This window comes from Doryrhamphus excisus, chromosome 16, assembly GCF_030265055.1.
Source record: "Doryrhamphus excisus isolate RoL2022-K1 chromosome 16, RoL_Dexc_1.0, whole genome shotgun sequence".
In the NCBI taxonomy this organism is placed as follows: Eukaryota; Metazoa; Chordata; class Actinopteri; order Syngnathiformes; family Syngnathidae; genus Doryrhamphus; species Doryrhamphus excisus.
This window is the reverse complement of record NC_080481.1, coordinates 1,905,330-1,932,007: the sequence shown is the minus strand read 5'-3', so window position 1 is coordinate 1,932,007 and position 26,678 is coordinate 1,905,330. Positions and strand designations below refer to the sequence as shown.

General features: G+C 43.2%; 1 protein-coding gene across 8 annotated transcripts in view; it reads left to right on the top strand.

Moving 5' to 3' along the window:
* The first annotated feature begins 860 nt into the window (after window positions 1–860).
* LOC131104556 (serine/threonine-protein kinase WNK2) overlaps window positions 861–26,678 on the top strand; it is a 32,348-nt gene continuing 6,530 nt past the window's right edge. For 5 of the 8 annotated variants that reach the window (XR_009119799.1, XM_058051866.1, XM_058051864.1 and 2 more), the window contains exons 1-24: window positions 861–1,316; window positions 1,554–2,309; window positions 13,187–13,359; window positions 13,445–13,665; window positions 14,112–14,269; window positions 15,405–15,493; window positions 16,081–16,300; window positions 16,399–16,657; window positions 16,821–16,936; window positions 18,281–19,291; window positions 19,487–19,681; window positions 20,299–20,706; window positions 20,911–21,069; window positions 21,388–21,431; window positions 21,619–21,778; window positions 21,862–21,978; window positions 22,060–22,227; window positions 22,314–22,365; window positions 23,058–23,153; window positions 24,005–24,750; window positions 24,827–24,884; window positions 25,425–25,492; window positions 25,597–26,240; window positions 26,380–26,627. Coding sequence is in view for 7 of the 8 variants with exons in the window: in XM_058051866.1 (XP_057907849.1) it covers window positions 1,734–2,309; window positions 13,187–13,359; window positions 13,445–13,665; window positions 14,112–14,269; window positions 15,405–15,493; window positions 16,081–16,300; window positions 16,399–16,657; window positions 16,821–16,936; window positions 18,281–19,291; window positions 19,487–19,681; window positions 20,299–20,706; window positions 20,911–21,069; window positions 21,388–21,431; window positions 21,619–21,778; window positions 21,862–21,978; window positions 22,060–22,227; window positions 22,314–22,365; window positions 23,058–23,153; window positions 24,005–24,750; window positions 24,827–24,884; window positions 25,425–25,492; window positions 25,597–26,240; window positions 26,380–26,627 (5,986 nt within the window). In the remaining variant the exon portion in view is untranslated. The remainder of the gene's footprint in view (window positions 1,317–1,553; window positions 2,310–13,186; window positions 13,360–13,444; window positions 13,666–14,111; window positions 14,270–15,404; window positions 15,494–16,080; window positions 16,301–16,398; window positions 16,658–16,820; window positions 16,937–18,280; window positions 19,292–19,486; window positions 19,682–20,298; window positions 20,707–20,910; window positions 21,070–21,387; window positions 21,432–21,618; window positions 21,779–21,861; window positions 21,979–22,059; window positions 22,228–22,313; window positions 22,366–23,057; window positions 23,154–24,004; window positions 24,751–24,826; window positions 24,885–25,424; window positions 25,493–25,596; window positions 26,241–26,379; window positions 26,628–26,678) is intronic. The other 3 variants (XM_058051865.1, XM_058051863.1, XM_058051867.1) reach the window with 3 other exon arrangements.

Below are 26,678 nucleotides of genomic sequence, written 5' to 3'. Positions count from 1 at the left end.
TAGGTACTCTCTGCAATGCTTTGAAGTACTCCCTGGCCAGGGGTCCTGTACCATATTTCAAAGACAATGTGTAGTAATGAAGTGTTGTGTATGTATGTATATATGTACATGTATATATATATATATAGTATGTATATATGTGTATGTATGCTATATATATACATATGTGTGTGTATATAAGTATATAAATAGATATTGTAAGTGTATTCTAGCTGCACGGCGGTCGTGTGGTTAGGGCGCAGACCTCACAGCTAGGAGACCCGGGTTCAATTCCACCCTCGGCCATCTCTGTGTGGAGTTTACGGGTTTTCTCCGGGTACTCCGGTTTTTCCTCCCACATTCCAAAAACATGCTCGGTTAATTGGCCACTCCAAATTGTCCATAGGTATGAATGTGAGTGTGAATGGTTGTTTGTCTATATGTGCCCTGTGATTGGCTGGCCACCAGTCCGGGGTGTACCCAGACAGCTGGGATAGGCTCCAGCACCCCCCGCGCGACCCTCGTGAGGATAAGCGGTTGAAAATGAAGTGTATATGTGAGAAACATTAATATAACATAGTATGCAAAGAAAGAAAGAAAGAAAGAAAGGACCAATTATAGAGGTTACAGCACTAAAACACATCTTTTGCAGCTCTAAAAATTGGCTCCACAATATGATGCATCTGGTGGAATTTGACTTAGAAGGAATTGGGCTAAGGGTGGACTAAAATAAACTAAAGTCAATACCAGTCACCTAGAATAACTGGGAGTATTTGTATACATTTGCGGTGGATTCAAATGTACTGTATATCCAGTCCATCTCCGGTTCAGTGTGATTGGACCGCTCATCTGTCAGTCATCAGGGGCGTGGTGCAAAGCGAGCGGAATAGAGGGGCGGGCATTTGTGTGCCACGCCGGTGCTGCCGAACCTCAACGTAGACAGAGGATGGGAACACTAGTCCGTATAGTGTATCTGTCGTGGGGACTATTATTGTCCTCCGCGGTCTAAAGCGGCACGACTCCAAGTGACGCTGTATGTATGTGTGTGTGGTGGGGGGGAATGCGACGAAAGGGAAATCGGATATATACGAGCACTATTACTATTTCTTTTCAGTCGGCATGTTTTTGGGCTCAGTTCCCCAAAAAAGGGGTTCAAAGATACTTCACCAGGAAACGTCGAGTAACCGTTGAGGAAATGAGAACGATATGCAGATAATCCACATTTCGTCGCGGAATAATGGCTAATTTATCTTGAGCCATCTTTGATGATGCCGCCCATGGTTAGCATCACTTAAAAGCAGGATATTGGAGCGGTCTTGTATGCTTTTCTTACCAAGGTAAGTCGTATCTATATCATTTAATACGAATATACTGTGTCCAAATGATAATTGTGGCGTAATTTAAAAACTAGCGCTATTGCTAATTCGTGCTACAGCCTGCACATGATGGCTCCTGTCGAGGTGCGCTTAATTTAATCACCTGCGTTACACTTACTGAGTTGTGTGAAGTTTGTGGCTGAATGAAAGTAATACCAACTGTTTTTTTTTCACTCCCTGGGATTATTTCTTTTGCAGCTCTTTTCATAGTGGATACATCTCGCCTGTATCACCCATGAAAGTGTTGTTGAAGGCGTCTGTTGAGCAACTGCGTCACCGAGTGGAAGCTGTAGGTATTCATCTTTAAGGTGCATATTGGGAAACATACCCATGACACCTACGACATGCAAGCCAAAGGGACATAACTCTTGAATCGCCATGGAACCGGAAGCTACTTCAAACTCACAGGACCACCCAGGAATCTCCGAAGCCATGGATGGTGGAAGCCATGTGGACTCCATGGTGAGAGGCGGCAGCGAGCCTTTGTTCAGTTATCAGAAGATTGTGCATCAGAGATTCATCAGGAGGAGTCTTTGGTTCTCGGACACAGATGAGCAGTCCTTTGAGGTCCCCGAATGTGATCACAGGCTCCTGAATATAAACCTGCGAACAATTGTAGGCAGGACTCGAGGGGCTGGTGGGATACAGGAGGACTCCAGCACTGAGAGTCAAGGTGGGCACAAAGGCAGCGCTACAGAAAGTGCCAGTGCTGAGGAAGAACAGGGGAGAAGTGAGAGAGATGTACCCAATGCCACATGTGGTGATGTGGGCAAAACCGCTATCAAGGCAGCCAAGGAGGAGGCCGAGGAAGAGGCAGAGATGAAGGCTGTTTCCACATCTCCAGGAGGACGTTTCCTCAAATTCGACATCGAGCTTGGGAGAGGGTCCTTTAAGACTGTCTACAAGGGCCTGGACACTGAAACCTGGGTGGAGGTTGCTTGGTGTGAGTTGCAGGTAAAGTAGACAACATTTATTCAGTAATTCATTCATTGTCTATGTGAGTCCGGGGGTGCTTGTGCCTATCCCAGCTGTCTTCGGGCCAGCCAATCACAGGGCACATTTAGACAGACAACCATTCACACTCACATTCATACCTATGGACAATTTGGAGTCGCTAATTAACCTAGCATGTTTTTGGAATGTGGGAGGAAACCGGAGTACCCGGAGAAAACATGCAAACTCCACACAGAGATGTCCGAGGGTGGAATCGAACGCCTGTCTCATAGCTGTGTGGCCTGCACGCTAACCACTCATCCGCAGTGCAGTCCTAGACCACATTTATTTAACCTTTATTTATCCAAAACATACCAGTAACTCCCAGCTGTCTTCCGGCGACAGGCGGGGTACACCCTGGACTGGTGGCCAGCCAATCAGAGGGCACATATAGACAAACAACCATTCACACTCACATTCATACCTATGGACAATTTGGAGTCGCCAATTAACCTAGCATGTTTTTGGAATGTGGGAGGAAACCGGAGTACCCGGAGAAAATCCACACAAACTCCACACAGAGATGGCCTAGGGTGGAATCGAACGCCGGTCTCCTAGCTATGCGGCCTGCACGCTAACCACTCATCCGCCGTGCAGTCCTATTTAACCTTTATGTATCCAAAACATACCAGTAACTCAACCTGGGTAAAGTAAGGAACAGCCAAAAAAAAAAAAACGTCTGTTATGTGACAAAGTTGACACAAATCTCTCAAAATATTAGCATGCATTTCAAGCGGCTCTACTCTGTCATAATATGTAATTATCCCTCACTCAATACTTTGGCAGGCATACTTGCAAGTGATGAAATGTAAACTTGTATTCACAGCAAAGGATTTCAGCAATAACCATTAGCAACACTCAATACAGGATATAGGAAACTGCGTACTGTTGCATTGGTCAGACAGCAAAATCACCTCATCGGCATATTAAGTAATGATAATTATTTCAGTCTTTTGGGGCTCCGGCTGGCGACTATTGGGATTTTGCTTGGTTTCTCTCTCTCAGGAGGTTTAGGGCAAGGCATGACCGGTCCTTTCCAAGACGGAAAACGTGCAGTAAATGTTATTCTTTCAGCATTCTTGTATCAGTGTCCATGCTCGAGCACAATCTTCTTCATTCTTTACAGACATTTAAAGCATTTTCCCCCAAATTTTCATTCAGCAGTCTTGGTTAAAAAGCTACAAAACAGAGTACATCATATAATAAGAGTTCCTACTCCATTTCACATCAGTTACAATTCATTTGTTCACCTCCTGTTTTTCCAGATACAGTTTTTGCTAAGTGTGAATGCATTGGAAAATGATGCTAACTGATGCTAACTTTATAGATAACGGCAACAATGTGATAATGATTAAGTTCAGACGATTTACACACCAGGATGGAGAATTAATGGTCAATGGGAGAGTAATTAGACTCTTAGCATTGTATAGTTCATTTCTATACCATTCTTTTTTCCCCCATAAGAGTGATAGGCTTAGTATTGTATTTTTAATATTGTGTATCTATCTTCCTCATTCCTTTTTAAACATCCTCCGCTTTTACTGTTTCTTAAAATCACTCATTTTTGTACATTGTTTGAGTTCCTTGCTCAATCTGTTACATAATTTGATTCCACTTACTGAAAAGCTGAAAGTTCTCAGCGTTGTCCGTGCAAATAAGTGTAATTTTTTTTTGCATAATTTTAGCTATTTGAACATTTACCAAGTCATCAAATTATATTTTCCTTTGAAAACACAAACGTGCTACAAAAACCTCCAGAAAATAAAGTCAGTGTAAGAATAGTTAATATTATAAATGACTCCCCCATCCATACTCTCCAATTTAGCAATTGCTTAAACCGCTTTTAATTTAGCAATTGCGCTAATACTATAACTAACTGATAAAATCATGTGGGATGGCAAAGAACGCGTTCTTACATTCTCCCAGGCCTCATTAAGATTCTTTAGTTTCATCCTCCAAGTCTCCCCCTACACATAACCCCAAACATGCTCAGTGATGTTCATGTCTGGTGACTGGCCGGCCAATCCTGGAGCATCTTGACCTTCTTCACCATCAAAGATTTTGACGTGGAGGCTGATGTGTGAGAAGGAGTGCCACCCTGCTGAAGAATTTGCCCACTCTTGTAATTCGGTGATGAACCGTTCATTAAACTGCATCCCAAATCACAAGCGAGGGCACTCCTTCACATACTTGAGTGTTCTGGATATTGAGGAAGGTCAAGATGCTCCATGGTAGTCACTAGACATGAACCGCATGAATTGCGGAGACGTATGGGTGAGTTAAGGGCTGGGCGATATACAGCATCAATATTTATAAAATATTGATATTTCTTTTAAGCACGATATCAGAAACAAGCATATGGTTCATATCAATGTAGAGTGGATTTGCCGAGGTGTGCATGTTGCTGGTTTTAATAATAATAATAATAATAATAATAATAATACATTTTATTTGTATAGCGCTTTTCAAGACACTTTACAGAAGAATGGAGTTGAATAAAAGCAAGTAAACAGAGTAGAAGACACACCAAAATACAACATTCATTCGTTAATACACAGTTAAAACATGAGAAAAAGCGGGGCGGGGCACAGCAGTCAGATATAAAAAGTTAAAAACATTAAAAACAGATTTAAAGAGGTGGGTTTTTAGTTGTTTTTTGAAACTGGGAAGGTCAGGACAAGCACGGAGTCAATTGAAGAAGAAGCGCGGCTATTGAATCAAATAATCATCGCTAATGTCAATGTTTACACATTGCTGCGCTAACATTACCAGCTAACTAGCCAGTTAGTAGCTGATTCCTCTTAGTTGTCACTCGCCACAATGTGCTCCCTTCACAGGTGCTCGTGCATCGCAGTTGTGCTGCTTCTCCCACACTTTTGAGCACCAATTCCGCTGGGTAGCCATGACACCAGAGCCTGTCTGGCATAACGTCCGGGTTTTCTAAGAAAAACCAAAAAAATGACTAGTCCACTATTAAATTAGACATAATCGTGACCGCCCTACTTTACTGTATAATAGTCTTCGATAATGGCGGAAATGTGGATGAACAGCATCTATCTTTTCTACTCTCTGAAACTCTTTTCTGAAAGCGTCCGGCAGTGAATGAGTTAATGATGGTCGCCGCATTCCAGTAGTTTGGGCTGGGCATACGGCCAATTTCGATTCCTCCACTTAGCATCTTACGATGTCTAATTTGACATTCACTTTTACACGCCGCCGCCACTGTCGTGTCTGCGTCGCTGTCTCGGGAGTCATAATGGAGAGTTAATTTAAATAGTTAATAAAAAAATGAACAAAATTGACATTTTTTCATTTGGTCAGATTGCGCAATAAGCAATTAGGTAGTAGGCTACTAGGAATTCCTTTGTGTATTAAGTCATTTCTGTAATCGTATTTAAGCAATGCTATTTTCCTATGGGGTCCTCCTGCTTAAGCTGTGTTATGAAATAATGGTTGACGACCTTGTCGCTAAGCTATTTATGTAACAACAACAGGTTCATGTTTATGTTAATCAACACTTACCTGCGTTTTCGAGTTACTGTACCTGTGAAAAACAGTCCTCTCCGGTTCACATCACTAACCTGCACAACTCCATGTTGGTTGTTTTACACTTTGGAGACAAAATTGGTGTCATCATCGAAGCAGATGGTTAAAATGACCACCCTCTGTATCACAGCACCACAGCTATTCATTGCTAATTATATAGTTTTGTGTGTGCGTTAGTGCGTTAATGACATCACCGCCAGCTGTCATTCCTTAGGTTCTGCTGGTTACAGGAATTCCGCTTTGAATTGCTGCTTAGTAATGAAAATGACTATTCTGCATAGATGGTCTGCACAAATCTGCTACTGTCATCCTCGCATATTGAGACATAATGCGATTCGTCAGTGAAAAAAGGAAAATATTAAGTTAATTACTGATTTGCTTTCCTTTATTTCCATGACAAATACTTAATGTGTATTAGGATAGTCTTTATTTGATGATATCAGGCTAAAATGCTAATACAGCGGAACCTCTTTTTCATAGGGTTTGGTTTTCAACGGAAATTACCGTGCAGTAACAAAGCATCCCAGCATTGGTTACTCAATCTCTGTGACGAATGCATCGTGGTTCTTGGGACACGACAGAGAAATTCCTGCCAGGGAATCTTTTAATCATCATTATAGTGCGTATGTAGGTGGTTTATTTGTACTTATAGAATGCACACAGAATGATGTGCCACGTGTGCCTACGTATGTGTCCCCGTCAAGCACTGAGCCGTGCGCCGATGAGGCGTTCAAGCGCACCGCATATTTCTGAGTGTTAGAGAAATATGTGCTTTTTAAAAAAAAAAAAAATCTATGAAGTAGGGCTTTAAGCACGATATCAAAACCATCCATATGGTTGATATTGATATATTGATTTGAGTTGTATCTCTCCCATGCCTGCACGAATGAGGGAGAAGGGGCGGAGCAGAAGCCCGGAGGCTTTGTTGAAGCTAATAGGAAGTAAAGCTAACATGAAAATAAAGAAAACTCATTAAACGAGAAGGTTGTCCAAGCTTTTGGCCTGTACTATTTGTTAAGGGACAAATGGGTATAGTTTTATGTATTATGTAACTCATATACTGTATGTGCATTGCTGCTGTCTGAGGTACACGTTATTGCTAACAAGCAATCATATCCTCATCCTGCTGTTAAGGCCATTGGATACTGTATCAGTATTAGTAACTGTAGCAAGTATGCACCGTAACGATAATTAGAAATGTTTGGGTCAAATATAAGTATTTGTACGTGGGTGCACAGCGGTCGTGTGGTTAGCGCGCAGGCCTCACAACTAGGAGACCAGGGTTCAATTCCACCCTCGGCCATCTCTGTGTGGAGTTTGCATGTTCTCATTGTGCATGCGTGGGTTTTCTCCGGGTACTCCGGTTTCCTCCCACATTCCAAAAACATGCTAGGTTAATTGGCGACTCCAAATTGTCCATAGGTATGAATGTGAGTGTGAATGGTTGTTTGTCTATATGTGCCCTGTGATTGGCTGGCGACCAGTCCGGGGTGTACCCCGCCTCTCGTCCGAAGACAGCTGGGATAGGCTCCAGCACATCAAGTGGAGTTTGCTCTGCAAAGAGACAAATGTGTATAGTAGAATGTTTCACTTTTTTCTTGACAAAGGTTTTGCCAGTCAAATCTTGTTCTGTCCAAAGACAGCTGGGATAGGCTCCAGCACGCCAAGTGGAGTTTGCTCTGCAAAGAGACAAATGTTTGCAGTAGAATGTTTTCACGTTTTGCCAGTCAAATTTTGTTCTGTCCAAAGACAGCTGGGATAGGCTCCAGCACACGAAGTGGAGTTTGCTCTGCAAAGAGACAAATGTGTGCAGTAGAATGTTTTCACTTTTTTCTTGACAAAGATTTTGCCAGTCAAATCCTGTTCTGTCCAAAGACAGCTGGGATAGGCTCCAGCACGCCAAGTGGAGTTTGCTCTGCAAAGAGACAAATGTGTGCAGTAGAATGTTTTCACTTTTTTCTTGACAAAGATTTTGCCAGTCAAATCCTGTTCTGTCCAAAGACAGCTGGGATAGGCTCCAGCACGCCAAGTGGAGTTTGCTCTGCAAAGAGACAAATGTTTGCAGTAGAATGTTTTCACTTTTTTTCTTGACAAAGGTTTTGCCAGTCAAATCTTGTTCTGTCCAAAGACAGCTGGGATAGGCTCCAGCACGCCAAGTGGAGTTTGCTCTGCAAAGAGACTAATGTGTGCAGTAGAATGTTTTCACTTTTTTCTTGACAAAGGTTTTGCCAGTCAAATCTTGTTCTGTCCAAAGACAGCTGTGATAGGCTCCAGCAAGCCAAGTGGAGTTTGCTCTGCAAAGAGACAAATGTGTGCAGTAGAATGTTTTCACTTTTTTTCTTGACAAAGGTTTTGCCAGTCAAATCTTTTTCTGTCCAAAGACACCTGGGATAGGCTCCAGCACACGAAGTGGAGTTTGCAATGCAAAGAGACAAATGTGTGCAGTAGAATGTTTTCACTTTTTTTCTTGACAAAGGTTTTTTCCAGTCAAATCTTGTTCTGTCCAAAGACAGCTGGGATAGGCTCCAGCACGCGAAGTGGAGTTTGCTCTGCAAAGAGACAAATGTTTGCAGTAGAATGTTTTCACGTTTTGCCAGTCAAATTTTGTTCTGTCCAAAGACAGCTGGGATAGGCTCCAGCACACCAAGTGGAGTTTGCTCTGCAAAGAGACAAATGTGTGCAGTAGAATATTTCACTTTTTTCTTGACAAAGGTTTTTTCCAGTCAAATCTTGTTCTGTCCAAAGACAGCTGGGATAGGCTCCAGCACATCAAGTGGAGTTTGCTCTGCAAAGAGACAAATGTGTGCAGTAGAATGTTTTCACTTTTTTCTTGACAAAGGTTCTGCCAGTCAAATCTTGTTCTGTGCAAAGACAGCTGGGATAGGCTCCAGCACGCCAAGTGGAGTTTGCTCTGCAAAGAGACAAATGTGTGCAGTAGAATGTTTTCACTTTTTTTCTTGACAAAGGTTTTTTCCAGTCAAATCTTGTTCTGTCCAAAGACACCTGGGATAGGCTCCAGCACACGAAGTGGAGTTTGCAATGCAAAGAGACAAATGTGTGCAGTAGAATGTTTTCACTTTTTTTCTTGACAAAGGTTTTTTCCAGTCAAATCTTGTTCTGTCCAAAGACAGCTGGGATAGGCTCCAGCACGCCAAGTGGAGTTTGCTCTGCAAAGAGACAAATGTGTGCAGTAGAATGTTTTCACTTTTTTTCTTGACAAAGGTTTTGCCAGTCAAATCTTGTTCTGTCCAAAGACAGCTGGGATAGGCTCCAGCACGCCAAATGGAGTTTGCTCTGCAAAGAGGCAAATGTGTGCAGTAGAATGTTTTCACTTTTTTTCTTGACAAAGGTTTTTTCCAGTCAAATATTGTTCTGTCCAAAGACAGCTGGGATAGGCTCCAGCACGCGAAGTGGAGTTTGCTCTGCAAAGAGACAAATGTTTGCAGTAGAATGTTTTCACTTTTTTTCTTGACAAAGGTTTTGCCAGTCAAATCTTGTTCTGTCCAAAGACAGCTGGGATAGGCTCCAGCACGCCAAGTGGAGTTTGCTCTGCAAAGAGACAAATGTGTGCTGTAGAATGTTTTCACTTTTTTTCTTGACAAAGGTTTTGCCAGTCAAATCTTTTTCTGTCCAAAGACACCTGGGATAGGCTCCAGCACACGAAGTGGAGTTTGCAATGCAAAGAGACAAATGTGTGCAGTAGAATGTTTTCACTTTTTTTCTTGACAAAGGTTTTTTCCAGTCAAATCTTGTTCTGTCCAAAGACAGCTGGGATAGGCTCCAGCACGCGAAGTGGAGTTTGCTCTGCAAAGAGACAAATGTTTGCAGTAGAATGTTTTCACTTTTTTCTTGACAAAGATTTTGCCAGTCAAATCCTGTTCTGTCCAAAGACAGCTGGGATAGGCTCCAGCACGCCAAGTGGAGTTTGCTCTGCAAAGAGACAAATGTTTGCAGTAGAATGTTTTCACTTTTTTTCTTGACAAAGGTTTTGCCAGTCAAATCTTGTTCTGTCCAAAGACAGCTGGGATAGGCTCCAGCACGCCAAGTGGAGTTTGCTCTGCAAAGAGACTAATGTGTGCAGTAGAATGTTTTCACTTTTTTCTTGACAAAGGTTTTGCCAGTCAAATCTTGTTCTGTCCAAAGACAGCTGTGATAGGCTCCAGCAAGCCAAGTGGAGTTTGCTCTGCAAAGAGACAAATGTGTGCAGTAGAATGTTTTCACTTTTTTTCTTGACAAAGGTTTTGCCAGTCAAATCTTTTTCTGTCCAAAGACACCTGGGATAGGCTCCAGCACACGAAGTGGAGTTTGCAATGCAAAGAGACAAATGTGTGCAGTAGAATGTTTTCACTTTTTTTCTTGACAAAGGTTTTTTCCAGTCAAATCTTGTTCTGTCCAAAGACAGCTGGGATAGGCTCCAGCACGCGAAGTGGAGTTTGCTCTGCAAAGAGACAAATGTTTGCAGTAGAATGTTTTCACGTTTTGCCAGTCAAATTTTGTTCTGTCCAAAGACAGCTGGGATAGGCTCCAGCACACCAAGTGGAGTTTGCTCTGCAAAGAGACAAATGTGTGCAGTAGAATATTTCACTTTTTTCTTGACAAAGGTTTTTTCCAGTCAAATCTTGTTCTGTCCAAAGACAGCTGGGATAGGCTCCAGCACATCAAGTGGAGTTTGCTCTGCAAAGAGACAAATGTGTGCAGTAGAATGTTTTCACTTTTTTCTTGACAAAGGTTCTGCCAGTCAAATCTTGTTCTGTGCAAAGACAGCTGGGATAGGCTCCAGCACGCCAAGTGGAGTTTGCTCTGCAAAGAGACAAATGTGTGCAGTAGAATGTTTTCACTTTTTTTCTTGACAAAGGTTTTTTCCAGTCAAATCTTGTTCTGTCCAAAGACACCTGGGATAGGCTCCAGCACACGAAGTGGAGTTTGCAATGCAAAGAGACAAATGTGTGCAGTAGAATGTTTTCACTTTTTTTCTTGACAAAGGTTTTTTCCAGTCAAATCTTGTTCTGTCCAAAGACAGCTGGGATAGGCTCCAGCACGCCAAGTGGAGTTTGCTCTGCAAAGAGACAAATGTGTGCAGTAGAATGTTTTCACTTTTTTTCTTGACAAAGGTTTTGCCAGTCAAATCTTGTTCTGTCCAAAGACAGCTGGGATAGGCTCCAGCACGCCAAATGGAGTTTGCTCTGCAAAGAGGCAAATGTGTGCAGTAGAATGTTTTCACTTTTTTTCTTGACAAAGGTTTTTTCCAGTCAAATATTGTTCTGTCCAAAGACAGCTGGGATAGGCTCCAGCACGCGAAGTGGAGTTTGCTCTGCAAAGAGACAAATGTTTGCAGTAGAATGTTTTCACTTTTTTTCTTGACAAAGGTTTTGCCAGTCAAATCTTGTTCTGTCCAAAGACAGCTGGGATAGGCTCCAGCACGCCAAGTGGAGTTTGCTCTGCAAAGAGACAAATGTGTGCTGTAGAATGTTTTCACTTTTTTTCTTGACAAAGGTTTTTTCCAGTCAAATCTTGTTCTGTCCAAAGACAGCTGGGATAGGCTCCAGCACGCCAAGTGGAGTTTGCTCTGCAAAGAGACAAATGTTTCCAGTAGAATGTTTTCACTTTTTTTCTTGACAAAGGTTTTGCCAGTCAAATCTTGTTCTGTCCAAAGACAGCTGGGATAGGCTCCAGCACCCCCGACCCTCCGGTAGAAAATGAATGAATGAATGAAGTATTTGTATGCATTAACATTTATTTGACAGATAAGGGGTTTTAATGTGCTTCCGGCCAAAACGGTCTGTTTTAATCTATTCCACCCACGGCGTGCCTCCGGTCATACCCACACTGCTGTGATTGGTCACATGTCCGTAAGGGGGCCATGACTAGGTCTGGATCCGGACCGAGGGTCGCCATTTTTTTATGGCTGCTTTATACATTATTTCCATATTTCCCTTCTGCTAAGTCACTTTTGCATTTGTGCCTAAATGTAATTTCAACCAGATTTGGAATTTTAATATGACAACGAATGAAGTAATGAATGAGAAAGTGTTTAGTATTGATGCTCCTTTGTCTAGTGTGCATGCACATGGGTGTGAGAGCACATATGCATGCCTATGCGACATTTGCACCGGCTCAGTGTCTCACCCTGCTGTATACAACACTTCAGTGCCCGCATGTGGTGTCTGAATTATGTAAAAGCACCACTGCCTGCTGTGCTACAAAACAAATGGAGATGTGTGTCGTGCATTTGGGAGGCCAGAAGAAATATTTCTGTAACGGAGATAATGAAAAGTAGACTCCTCTTTAGGTATTTGCTAATTAGGAACAGGAAAACTGCAGTTCTTGCTTGATTTTGTTTATTTTGCTTAATACGGGTCATCCCTGAGCCTCTTTTAAAAAGGCGTGTGGTCCGACTGTGCAGTGCTTTTTGGGGATAACCCGGGCCAACTTGGGCAGACCCAGCCCTCCGCTGCTCAGCTTGCCTCAGTAGAAAAAGGGTTTCTGCAGAGGTGAATTATTCATGATTCTTCAGAAGAGTGCAGTGAAAATCCCCGTCCTGTATTTCCACACACAAAACCTGATATGCACACTCAGGTTCACACTTCACACTCATCATTTCACACAGCGATAGAGCACATGATGATTCATTTTGAAATTATTTTTTTTTACATCACTGCAGCCTTGTGCTGTTTTATCTTGCTGGAGTTTATTGTGGGTAAATAATTGAATGTCTTATAGCTTTCAAATTTGTCGTCCGTCTCTGCGAGGGTGGGGTTGTGCATTATGTAAGTCACTGCTGCTATGAGGTGGGGGGAAAAAAAAAAATCAACATGCAGTAAAGCAACATTTGGCACTCCCGAGAGCAATTTGCTCCTTGCAGCATCCTTGCAGGGGATGGAACATAGTGCTGCTTCCACAAGATGGGCTTCTGCTCTTTGTGTGCAGGGCATTGTTGCTGATGTAGAAGGGAGTGGTTGGTTTGAGGGGTGTCGAGCGGCAGACAGGTTGCAGCTTGTGGGGGAAGGGTGGACGCTTTAAGGTGGTGGATGAGACGGCAAGATATTGAAGAAAATGGGAAAAGATGGAAGAGATCGATGACACCGGTCCTCTCGCTGCAGTGTAGAGAGGATGTGACCACTGTGATGAATGAGATCCTGAACAGACATACACCACCCTTCTATGAATTTATTTATTGCAGATACAAATGTTTAGGTTAAAATAATAAATGAATGTTATATGTCACTCATAGAGGTTTTGCTGACACAATCGCATTAATTTTTTTCTTAATAGAAACTGTCCTTTTTCCTCAGGATCGTAAGCTGTCAAAAGTGGAACGTCAGCGCTTCAAGGAAGAGGCTGAGATGTTGAAAGGTCTTCAACATCCAAACATTGTCCGCTTTTATGACTTTTGGGAGTCTCCGCTCAAAGGGAAGAAGTGCATTGTTTTAGTAACAGAACTCATGACATCGGGGACGCTAAAAACGTAAGTTAACAATATCTTATTTACAGACGTGAGACAAAAAGTGTCTGAAAACTGCTCTCTCTCTCTCTCTCTCTCACTTCTGCAGCTACCTGAAGCGGTTTAAAGTAATGAAGCCCAAGGTTCTGAGAAGCTGGTGCAGACAGATCCTGAAAGGCCTTCACTTTCTCCACACCAGAACTCCTCCAATTATTCATAGGGATCTGAAATGTGATAACATATTCATCACCGGACCTACAGGGTCTGTCAAGATCGGCGATTTAGGACTGGCAACACTGAAAGCAGCCTCTTTTGCAAAAAGTGTCATAGGTAAGGCACAGCAGTTCTTGGATTGGATTTACCGTATTTTCTGGACTATAAGTCGCACAAGACCAAAAATGCATAATTAGGTAGAAAAAAAACATACATAAGTCGCATTTTTTGTGCATAATTTATTTTCCAAACTACTTGACCAAAACCGACATTACATCCTCTAACAAGTTCTAACAATAAAAGAATAGAGAACAGGCTGAATAGGTGTAAGATATGCTAACACAATGCTTATTTAGCTACACAAAAAATAAACATGAACAGAAAAGGTGTCAAGTGTTTATGTAACATAAACAGTTTTTTCCATTTATAAGTCGCTCTGGAGTATAAGTTGCAGGAACAGCCAACCTATGAAAAAAAGTGTGACTAGTCCGGAAAATACGGTAAATATGTTGATCACAACAAAGCGGCAAATGACATGTATATAACTCAAACTCTCTTTTCAGGCACTCCAGAGTTTATGGCTCCAGAGATGTATGAAGAACACTATGATGAAGCTGTAGATGTCTACGCCTTCGGCATGTGCATGCTAGAAATGGCCACCTCGGAATACCCCTATTCGGAATGTCAGAATGCTGCACAGATTTACCGTAAAGTCACAAGTGTAAGTCCGACTTGTATGTACCAGTTTATCGAAACAATGTACCGTATTTTACCGGATTATAAGGTGCGGCCTCAATTCCGGCGTCTATTTCTGTACTTAATCCAAACATAAAGTGCACCGTATTATAAAGCAATGCATGCTAAAACACGTGCAAAAAAAACAAAAAAAAGGCAACAGAAGCAAAACAGTGAGTTTAAATGAACTTGATTCTACTATTTAACAATACACCCACCCTATTTTTTAATACATATTCTCCCACAAATCCATCAAAGTCCTCAAAAGCTGGACAATTTCACCATCAAACATTCCAGATTCCCTCTCATCATTGTCGGAGTCAGTGTCATTGTCATTGTCTTTCAGCAATGATGCCGGCTTTCGCCAAAGCTCAGCCAACATGAGACTGGATAATACGTTTGCTCTATGCGAATGTTTCTTTGTTAAACATTCTGTTTTCTTTTAATCAGCTCACACAAAATGAACTCGAAGTATAAAAACAAGCACAATGTACAAGTAGACAATAGTAAGGTAAACTGTCCCATCACTCAAATCCATCCATCCATTTTCTATGCCGCTTATCCTCACTAGGGTCGTGGGGGTATGCTGGAGCCTATCCCAGAGACATCAAAGACATGATGTGGCAGCCTTGTTTTTTTTTTATTTTTTTTTATTCAATAATGTTTCTCACCTCAAGTCACACCACTGATTTCAATAAATAACTCATAGTAAAACATGCAGGTGGTGACTAGGTAGTTTCAAGGTATACAACGCTATGAAAAAGTCATGCGTTCAAAAGCGCTAAAATTGTCCATCATACTAGCGGCCACCACGTGGAAATACTTTGCTCCATCCTGTGTTATACCTCGCAGTTGGAACTGGGCTTCAATGTTGCTGAAACTATGGTAAAAAAAGTCAAAAGTCGGGAAACTTAGCATAGATAGATGGCACCGACGTTAGCAGCCTCGTGAATATCAGTCGTGACAACAACTCATTCGCTGTATTGTATGCTAACCGGAAAGTGTATGCAAACCGAGGTTTGGTATACATTTTTGATGTTAACTGAAAAACAAAGTACTTTCTCGGTCTTTGTTGGTCTGTGACATGTCAATATTTCACGTTTATATTTATCTTCCTTTAGGGAGTCAAACCAGCCAGTTACAACAAGGTCGTGGATCCAGAAATCAAGGAGATTATTGGGGAGTGCATCTGCCAAACGAGAGAGGAGAGGTACGTTACCATAAACGTAACAAACACGGCTCATAACACGTTTTGGTACAAAAGTGTTTAGCAATGTAGTAGTTGAATTTTGTAACAATAATACTGATTTTACATCTCGTAACATAAAACATGCTCTATTGCAGGGGTGGGCAAACTACGGGCCGGGGGCCACATGCGGCCCGCCAGTTGCTTTCTAAGTATTTCAACTTTTGACATACAAGCTGGCAACATGACTTACAAGTCGGATTTAAAAAAAAAAGTAAAATTCAATTTCGTGATTTGATGTGGTCTGATGATTAAAGTGCTCCTGAAAAAAGGAACATGAGAACATACAGCTGATAGTATGACACTTTTACAAATAAATTACACAACAAATTCAATGCAGAATGTTAGAATAGAATTATAAGCGTAAAATATTGTGTGTGTTTAATATATTTTCCGGTGCCCCCCGGACAATTTTGTTAACTCAACGCGGCCCACGAGTCAAAAAGTTTGCCCACCCCTGCTCTACTGGGACAGAGTCACTTCATTGGAGGACCACCGGTCTATGTACTCAAGCAACAGATTCCCACAGTCTTGATTGTACATTCCAACAGGTATACCATCAAAGACCTACTGAACCACGCCTTCTTTGCTGAGGACACAGGAGTGAGGGTGGAGCTCGCTGAGGAGGATGATGGGAAAAAAACCTCAATAGCCCTGAAATTATGGGTGGAAGACCATAAGAAATTGAAAGGAAAGTATAAGGAAGGCGGAGCCATAGAGTTCATGTTTGACCTGGAAAAAGAAGTCCCAGAAGTGGTGGCGCAAGAGATGGTATGTGAAAATAAGATATGGTTAGATTTCACTTTTACATTTCTTCTGGGAGTCTTACTCTTTTTTTTTTCTTTTTTTTTTTTTTTTCCCCAAATCAGGTGGAGTCTGGATTCTTTCATGAAAGTGACGCCAAGACTGTTGGAAAATCTATTAGGGATCGCGTGGCACTGATCAAATGGAGAAGAGAGAGAACCGTATCAACTGCTAATCAAATGGATGGGAGAAATGGGCTCCAGGCGGCGCCTTCTCAAGGCGTTTCTTCCAGAGATGGGCATGCAAGGCTGGAACCAGAGCCAGCAGACTCTGAGCAGCACAACCGACCGCAAACCCAACCAGCCAGTGTCACCTCAGTCACGTGTAAGCCATTCATATACAGCATGTTTGACACTTTATTGAGCGTGAACACTACGTACACGCACTTGAGGGTTGTCTGACAAAATCACCCTGAATACAGCTGTCTGTTAAAATGAGGTAAAACCTGATCTTTGACTTTGTTATTGCCTCATTTGTGCCTCTGTAGCAGACAGCACTTTTGACAGCGGCAAAGGCTCCACTGTGTACTCGGATTCCCACAGCAGCCAGCAGAGTGTCCTCTATCAGTCCCTACTGGAGCCGGTCACTATGGCAACACAACAGGTTTGTATTCAGAGCATACAGACCCATGTTGACCCTGTACATTTCAGATTTGTAAGAATACACAAATGTGTTGACGCAGAGGAGAACACGTGTTGTATTAAGAAGTCCAAATTGAACATGTATTTTTTTTAATTTTATTTCATTCATAGATTTTTTTGTGACCCGCTAATTATGAATGTGTGTTTTGCCTTTTGGGTTGCTTCTCAATCAGTGCCACCGAAGTATACCTTTTCAGACAGATCGACCTCACTCCTGTGAAACAGGTGAAGTATGGGGAGGGGTGCTAAGCCCAGAGCTTAGTACTCGTTTCGGAGCTGCGGCCCGCAGAGGAAGTGCTCCCGTCATTGATACTCACCATGCAGAACTCATTGCTCAAGTGAAACAGTCCTGGAGATCAGTTAGCCCCACCCATGTAGTGATGGAAAACCAATGGGAACATCACTCGGAAGCTGAGGACACCAGGGGGAATATGACGCCGCCCGTGACAAGCGGCCGTAGACACTCTGACACTAGCGATCTAACCTGCCATTTTGTAAAGCAAAGAGGTCATTTGTGGCAGGCCTCGCTCTCCCTGCTTCATCTGGGGTCACAGGCAGTGATGCAACGCCATCCATCCTTGGATTCAAAATACTCCTTGACGGGAACATTGCCAAGCACGGGTTTGGGAAACCTTAAAGGTTCAAACGATTGTTCAGATTTCCTACTGCTGCAGAGGTCCCTCTTCAATATCATCAATCAAAAAGGAACAGTGTGTCGTACCGCATCAACTTCGTCAGCTTCCCACAGAATAATACCCTGTGCCGCTCAAGTTTGCAACCTGAAGAATCGGCTCCCGAGTGGCGTTTTTTTGGGGGACAAAGAGCCTCCTCATGTCCGCGAGGATAGATTCTTTGCAAGAGAGCAGCAAATTGCCGGTGCTGTTGGAGTGGTAGGTCCAAACCCGTAGACTAGCTGATGTCTGCCTGCCTTCGCAATGCCCAGCGTTATTCTGTCTGGAGGGGACCTGATCTCCTATCCACTTGCTGAGTCTTGTTTTTGCCTGTGTAGGCTCCCCAAGCTGACCAAAGTCTTCGCAATCGGCACAAGAATTTCTTGTTGATTGTCTAACAGTTAGTATCCCCAGGCTGATTAACCTGTCACTGCTTTTCTCTTCAATGAACGCATTTTCTTTAGCGGTCCAATGCAACACCTGCATTTTAACTCTTTTCCTGAAGTTGTTTTTTGCCTTATGTCTAGATTTTAGCTTGCTTACATCCGTCTTTTGTCAAATCACATTAAAAACCTGTTTACAGTTTTTAAAAATCCTAATAATGTATTTAAATATGCCTTCTTTTATGCCTTCAGGACAGCTCTGTGGGTCACCAGAATCAATCAGCAGAGCTCGCATCTCATCAGTACCTCCATCCCGGACAAAGTTACCCCTCTGCTCTACATGCTTGCCAACCGGGTGCCGCAACACCAAGTCAAGCTAGCTCATGCTCAGTCGGTCTCCATCATGTAACCAGCGGCTGCGGCTGCGCGCAACAGCAGTCGACATTAACTATTTCGGCGTCAGCCGGGCCGCAGCATGTTGCGCAATGCTACCACACACAATGTCACCAAGCGACTTTGAACTGTCCCACTTCACTTCATCAACAAACTGCAGCTGCTCCGACGTCTCTACCAGCACAGCAGTCGGAGCAGAGTTGCCTTCTTACATGCGCGTCCTCGACTGTGGCACCGATGGCGCAGTGTCATTTGGCAAACGCTCCCAGTGCATTGCAGCAGGTTCAAACTCTGTATAAACTGCCAAATCAGCAGATTGGCCTGAGCTCCTCTGCAACAGCGCTTTATGGCCAACAGATACCCATTCAAGACTATCCACAGTCTTTAATGCTAAATGCTCAATGCAGTATGCAGCAAACCCAAAATGGTGCGCAGACTTGCATTCAGCCGCAACTTCACGGTATACAACAAATGCATACAATACAGCAAATGACGCAGCCTCTTCGCCATCCGCAAAATCTTCAATCGTCTGCTCAACAAGAAGTACACACCCCAGCCCTTCAGCAACAAAACCAGAACTCTATTCCGATAACAGTACCACGATCAAGCCAGGACAATGTCCAACCAGACCAGGCTGCAGCCACAAACCAGCACTATTCTACCGCCGGTTTACCTGATGTGGGCTCTCAAAGTTACGCACATTCCGCCCTCGGTGCGGTGCAGCAACAGGGGGTTCCTGCTCAGAATCAGTACCTAGCTGCACAGTCATCTGGTACACAGCAGGTTTATGGAGGCGTTCCCCAAGTGCTGACTCGTCAGAGCCTTCCGGCCTCCTCACAACACAGCCAAGCTGCTCAGGTGAATAAGAATGCGAGTTTCTTTTACTTTTCAGTCTATCCAGTTTTAGACAGTACCATTGAAACCACTAAAATAAATTCCTGCGTCCATACTATACCTCCTATGTAGGTATGATGTATATGGTTATGTATTTACTGTAACTGTAAACTACACATTTCACTGAATTTCTTCTGTCTTCTCGTTCCTGGTTTTATTAATTTCCTGTAGGACATGTCTGGCGGTCAGAGCATTACATTGGTTGAGCAAGATGAATTGAACCATGGGCAAAATCTCCCCCACTCAGCGTGCAGTTTCACATCCCAGACAATGTCCGATCAGCAGCCGCTAGCTGAAACAGCCGCCCGTCAGCAACTGCAAACCCTGCAGATTTCATCACCACCAGAACCAGCACACACATGCCAGGTACTGTCAATCCGCCGTACTACAAATACTACCTGTTCAATTACGTTGTAGTTTTTTTGCCCCATTTACTTTAAAGGGGACCTATTATGCTCATTTTTCGACCCTTTTTGTATTGAGTTGTGGACTCCTATAGAGCAGCTACACACAATAACGTTTTAGATTTTCCAGAATCTGCACCTATTCCAGCTGTATTTCCTTTTATTTGTGCTTCCTGCCAAAGCGGTCTGTTTTAATTTATTCCGCCCACTCCGCTGTGATTGGTCACACGCCCAAATAGCTTCCTAACTATGAACCATATAAGGAAGTCTTCCCCTCTGTGCCATCACAAAGGAACGGTTTTACCACGCCTTTTCAAACGGAGCGTTTTGAGCCATCCCAAACTTCTTTTAGGACTCACTTCCAAATGTGCAAACCTCATTATCGGAAAGTTTGGCATTGTTTAACATGAGAATACAACAACAACAACAACATTTATAGGTCAGAAAAGTGGGAAAAAGCATAGGTCCCCTTTAATCTTTACTTCATTCATGCTTTGTAATACAGTATTTTTGGACTTAATTATAAGTCATCTTTGTTTAGACTATGATTTTCTTCCGTTTCTTTCTTTCCCCCTTCAGTTTACTTCACAGCATCCCACTGTCCGGGTGATGGCAGCTGTTCCTGACTGTCAAGCCACCAACTATCATTCACCCACTGCCCCTCACTCTTCAGCATCTTCCCCCAACCCCATCTTCCTTTCCCCCGGTTATACTTTCCCTATAACCCCCGCTGTCTCCCCACTTTCCCCTATTCACAATGATAATGTCTTAGTTCCGCCCATGCCAATGTCGCTGAAACCTCAACCTTCACCTGTGCTGGGTAAAATGCCAACACCCGCTTCTCCAAATGATCAGGGCACAGCTGCTCTGCAGCACGATGTCTATTACTCAGAACCTTCATTCGTAACAGCTCTAAGCACACATCCCATAAAGAACGGCACATCTCTGAGCACACACCCACCCACAAACGACAGCGCTCTTACACAGGTAAATATGATGCCTGGAACTAAGTGTCATTTCACAATGCAGCTGTGACCTGAGAAACGTTTTGGATGTATGAATGTTTGGTTTTAGTTAGCAAATTTTTTATTAAAAAAAAAAAATTATTTTGTCTTTGGAATGTTCGAACATCCCACCCTTGTCCAGCCAACCCTTCTCACACAGCCGACTGTCTTCTTCACACCTGCACAGAATGCGTCAGACAAGGGCCCGCCTGCTTCCCATGCTCATTTGGAAACGCAAAACCAAAGTCAAGTTCAGAACCAGGTCCCACCTCTTCATTCCTCCGGGTCCGCGGTTTCCAGCCTGACACAGCAACAGCTCAACGGTCCGACTGACGCCAACGGAGAGGTGAATATCGACATTTTTCACGTGGCTGGAGGTCTCCCTATGTTTGCCAATACAACAACTGGCTGTATGCTGAACTTTAGCTTTACGTTGTCAGTTTCACACTTGCATGCGGACATACCTTCTGCAAACACTTGGCATGTGTCCAACGTTAAGACGTGCACTGAATTTCGATCCCCAAGATGTGGATATGCCTCATTCAACAGCAGATAATGTCCTTTCTGCTGCCAATCCAAATTCACTGTCAGAAATAATTTGATGCTGATATATTTAGCCATCATTCAATTAAATGTGAATTTATTTAAAAATGTTTTTTTGCAGGATCATGCTGCAGAAAAACACACTGGTGGACAAAGCTATGACAGGTACTAATTAAGGCTTTATTTTGAAGCTATATTTGCAGGTGATTATATCGTTTTACCAAACCCTTTTTCATTGTCTGCACTATTACATATCTTATTTATTTTAAAAACAACAATAACCCACCTAAAATTATTTATAATGAATACAATAATACTGACTTGTCGATTTTTTTTTTTCCTCTATAAACAGTGTCAACTCTGATGCCACATCAGGGAAGGAGATGAGTGATGGCTATGACGGGGCACAAAGCGGTAAAGGGGAGGTGAAAGTCCGCAAGCACCACCGCAGATCAACACGAACTCGGTCTCGCCAGGAGAAGTTTAGCAGGCCAAAGCTCAGCATGTTAAACGTGTGTTGACTTATAGATCTTCCAGAAGTGAAATATCCTGCTCTCCATTTCAACAATATGAGCAGTGGCTTATCTGATTGCAGGTATGCAACACGGGGGACAAGATGGTGGAGTGCCAACTGGAAACTCACAATCATAAAATGGTGACGTTTAAATTTGACCTGGATGGCGACGCACCTGAAGAGATTGCTACATATATGGTATGTAGGAAAAAACACTGCAAGTATTTTTAGTTACCTTATGTGGAATTCATTATTTTTATATAAAAATGTTCTCTTTAGGTGGAGAACGATTTTATACTCCCCTTAGAGAAAGAAGTGTTCATTGAACAGCTGAAGGATATCGTAGATAAGGCTGAGGACCTGTTGAGCGAAGACACCGAGGGTGAGAGGAACTCGGACCAGACTAGCAGTCCCGCGAGTGACGGAGCCGGCACATTGCCAACGGAGGTGAGCGAGGATTAATTTTTCACATAATTCTTTAGAGAGTGCACAACCTGTTTCTAGTAACCCTCTCTTATTATTTTTTTTTTTAGGGAATTAAGTCTTGTGTCCCAAGAACCCCACAGCAGGTCTACCAACAAAATGGTATGGCAGTACTCTTAGAACATACTGTGTGTTTTCTCCAAAATAATTTAATGAGGTTTACATGAATTTACACCAGTCATGAGTCCTGTGCTGTGTATAGTATATGCTCAATACTGTGGTATGGTATAGCATTGGAACTAGGCCTGTCACGATAATGGATATATCAAAATTATTATTATTATTATTATTATTATGAGACGTCGATAAATCCACTTTGTAATACACAAGAGATAGTGATGCGCAGTGTACAGTTTTTATTTAAAAAAAAAAGGCTGGAAAGCACATGGTTAGAGATCACATATTAGTTTAATACCTATTCTGCATTATACGTTGGTAGTGTATTGTCTGTTTTTATGCACATATTGTGTTGCTGTGTGTGTAGTTCTTGTCTTTTGTAGTAGGAATTGTGTGTGACGTGGTGATGCTCTGGATTCATGGCTTATATGGTATGTCTCACACGGGTACACTACACTTGAGCACCATCTAGCGGCTCAAACGGGACATGACACAAGGATGACATGACACAATGATCTTTTAAATTATTGAATAGCGGTCAAAAATTAATAGTAATATTATCGTCCAGCAAGGTTTGGTATTGTGACAGGCCTAATAATTAGAAATTTGTAGTGGGTGAGTCCCTTTTTGCTTGTGCTGAATCTTAATATTAAACTATTCCATTCTGTCCTTGGAAGTCCTTCACACAGGCAAGCGCTGGTTTATCATCTGCCCAGTTGCTGAAATGCCAATCCAAGACCAGAAGAAAACTCCTCTCAACTCTGCAGACAATGGTACGTTGGGCACACCGAAGACTCGGTAGTAGTCATTCTCTCTTAGATGCTCATATGATATAGATTAAAGGGGAGGGGACCCTTTCTATTGAGTTGCAGACCCCTATAGAGCTGCTACACACAATAACCAGCATAAAAAGCTTTCTAGTTCTTCCAGAATCTGCACCTACTCGGCTGTATTTTGGGGGATTTCATTCTTCCTGCGAAAACGGCCTGTTTTGATGTATTCCAAAATGCATTTCTGTTGCTGGTAGGGTATCAGGATTTATTGGATTATTTTATATAATCTGTTATATCATCGAAACACAGCAGTTTTCTTAAAACACACAGTTTTAAGAAAAGTGCAATGACAAATATGACTGGACAAACAGACTTTTTTTTTTAATTTAACCAGGTCATTAAACAAGGCAGGTGTGATTATTGTACCACAAATTGACGCTAAAAGATTCAATATTAGCCAATATTTTTGGAGAGCAAATAAACTACATCCATTTTCTGTACCGCTTATCCTCATTTGGGTTGTACGTATACATTGTACATATAGACAAACAACCATTCACACTCACATTTATACCTACGGACAATTTGGAGTACCTGGAGAAAATCCAAGAACATGCAATATACAAGATACAGCAATGTTGTTTCTTCTGGGGAGGTCAGTTATATAATAGAGATCCTCTGCAGTGGTCCATGGCAGCAAAGAAGACAAGACTTTAGCTGACAGGGCGTTATGGGCGAAGATGTAACGCTATTGGGCACAAAGGACCGGGTTCCACTTTTCTATGGCCTAAACTGCCCCCAACCCCAACCTCGTCAGCTCTTCATTAACTCTTGGCTTTTACATTTTACAGAATCTGGAACGTCTGCCAGCAACAGCAACACACCTCCATGTTCTACTGCTCACACGTCTTTAACTTCACAAGGCCCTCTGTCCACATCAGTGCAACTTCAAAACCAAAACATTGGCCTAGCCCAAGTCCTTCCGCCAGAGTCCTCAGTCATTAAAACAAAACCCAGTGCTTTGGCTATCAGCCACAGCGGTGACGCCCCTCCTGTTGAAGAACCTTGCATCTCTGCTGTGTCTTTAGTAACTGATATCCCCTGTTGTGCTTTTGTGCCACCGGTCTCCCTGGATGTGAACGCAATCGATAAAGTAGCCGTTTTGGCCACACAAAGCGGCCACGGCAATCATCCCAGTCCGACCGGGGACCCCCCCTTACAGCAGACCACTCACCAGTCCGTGGTCCTCCAGCAACCCTATCCCACAACCATAGCGCCGTCGTCTGTCACTTCCCAACCCCAGAGTCCCGCGCATCAGACCTCCTCCGTCTCATTAGGTCATCCGCAGGCGGCAGGCGGCGGGGGGCCTGGAGAGTCGGACGGCGAGGGGCCACGCCGCGTGGAGTTTGTCGATCGCACCATTAAGACCTTGGATGAGAAGCTGAGGAATCTGTTGTACCAGGAACATGGTCACTCCCAGCCTTGCAGTGCCGTGTCGGACCCTCACAGCTCCAACGCAGACGTTGTCAGCTCAACATCCGTGTCAGATGGCAAGAGCAGTGAGGGGCCACTTACCAAGAAACAGGGGGACCCATTGGTAAATACTACAATCGTGTGTGTGTGTGTGTGCGCGACTTTTTGGGGGCTTACATGCACGTTTGTGTTTTTCTTAGCCTCAGATTCCTGAAAGCCCAGACTGTGGAGGTGCACAGGGTGCGTCCATCTTGGCAGGTAGGTAATGAATGTTTAGTGTCATATATTTGTCTCAATATTACTACAGTAAACCTCGGATATATCGGATTCAATTGTTCCCACTGGTTTTGTCCGATATAAGCGAAATCCGTTATATGCGTATACCGGAAAATGTCCGTTTTACGCATATATCGGATTTATATCCGGTATATGCGTAAATCGGATTTTATCCGTTATAAAAAGGCACTTCCTTGACTATGTTTCCAATGTACCTGGACGCGCAGGCAACGCTGCAAATGACGTCGTATAGCGGCCTGTCACGATTCGGCGAATCGGAGCGCCACGATGCGGCCATCCGATATATGCGAGGGAAATTTAATGGAAATGCATTGGAATGGGACTGGAGATTTTGTCCGAAATAGGCGAAATCCGTTATAAAAAATCCGATATATGCAATGAATTTTTATTGGAAATGCATTACAGAAAAATCGGTTCTTTTTTTATCTGTCTGTTGTGAGCGAATTTCCGATATATCCGAGGTTTACTGTATAATTCATTGTTTTCTCTCTACTTGTGTAGCTTCTAATTCAAACAGAAGAGATGTGACTGTGAGTTCCGGTTCATATAACTACACAAGCTGCTTGGAAGTAAGAATTGATTCATCTCAAATCTCTCGCTTCTCATTTGTAATGCAGTTTGGTTGATGTTAGTGTTGTCTTATGTTTGGCTGAAGATCATGTCTTTCTTCCAGGTGAGACCCACATCACCAAATGAAATATGCCAAGTGGAAAAAAACAAGACTAGCAGCAGCACCTGCTTCTCCCCGATGCACTCTACTGGTTCTCCGTGGTCCCACAACCACGGACCAGATAGAAATAACAAAGACTATGTTAGTGCCGGAAGATCCTCTTTGACAGCTGCAGCTGATAAAAGTACCGGTGCTTCTAGACCCCAAATTAGTAACCGCTTCTCTGCCCCGCCAAACCTCTTCCAGGCTACACCGGCGTCCAGCGCCGACGTCACACCGCAGCATATACCGCGGGCCATGACTATAGGCACTCCAAGCCATCGCCACTACCGCCACTCTGATTCTGCGGATGAGGACAGCAGCAGCAGCAAAGCCCCTCCTCCGGCTCACGTTCAAACCCCGGCTCACGCTTTATCCGAGCACGGCGGAAGTGACCTGATGAAGAGGGCGGTCGCCTTTCTGAAACGATCTGCTCGGAGCAAAAGCGAACTGAGCACGGAATCACCAAGCCGGCAGCCATTGGAAATGAACGGTCACTCTCCTTCGCCTCCTGCAGGACACGCCCACTCATCCTACATCAGTAGCGACAATGACTCAGAGTTTGAAGATGCCGACGTGAGGAAAGAGCTACATAAGCTGAGAGAAAAGTAAAGTACTCACAACAACACCAATGTACATAAAAATACAGAACCGATAAGCTAATTATTTGGGTGTTTAACATAGATCGTTTATTAATCTCTGAAAGAAAGATGGAAAATTTATATCAAACTGCTTTTGACATTTTAGACACATGAAAGAGATCTCGGAACTGCAAGCGTTTCAGAGGAGTGAAATTGAACGTCTGTACAAAGAGCTGGGAAAGTCTGTGCCCCACAATGTTGGCCTACTTCACGCTGCTCCACCCAGCGGACGAAGACGAAGGGCCAGTAAACACAAACTCAAGCCCGGAAAATTGCTCAATCCGATGGTGCAGCAGCTCAAAAGCAATATCAGCAACACCACCGCCGCCGCCGCCGCCGCAGCAGAGAGAAAAGGTGTGTGGGTTAAGCCGTGATGATGATACGTGGGTCCGTTTCATGATTCAT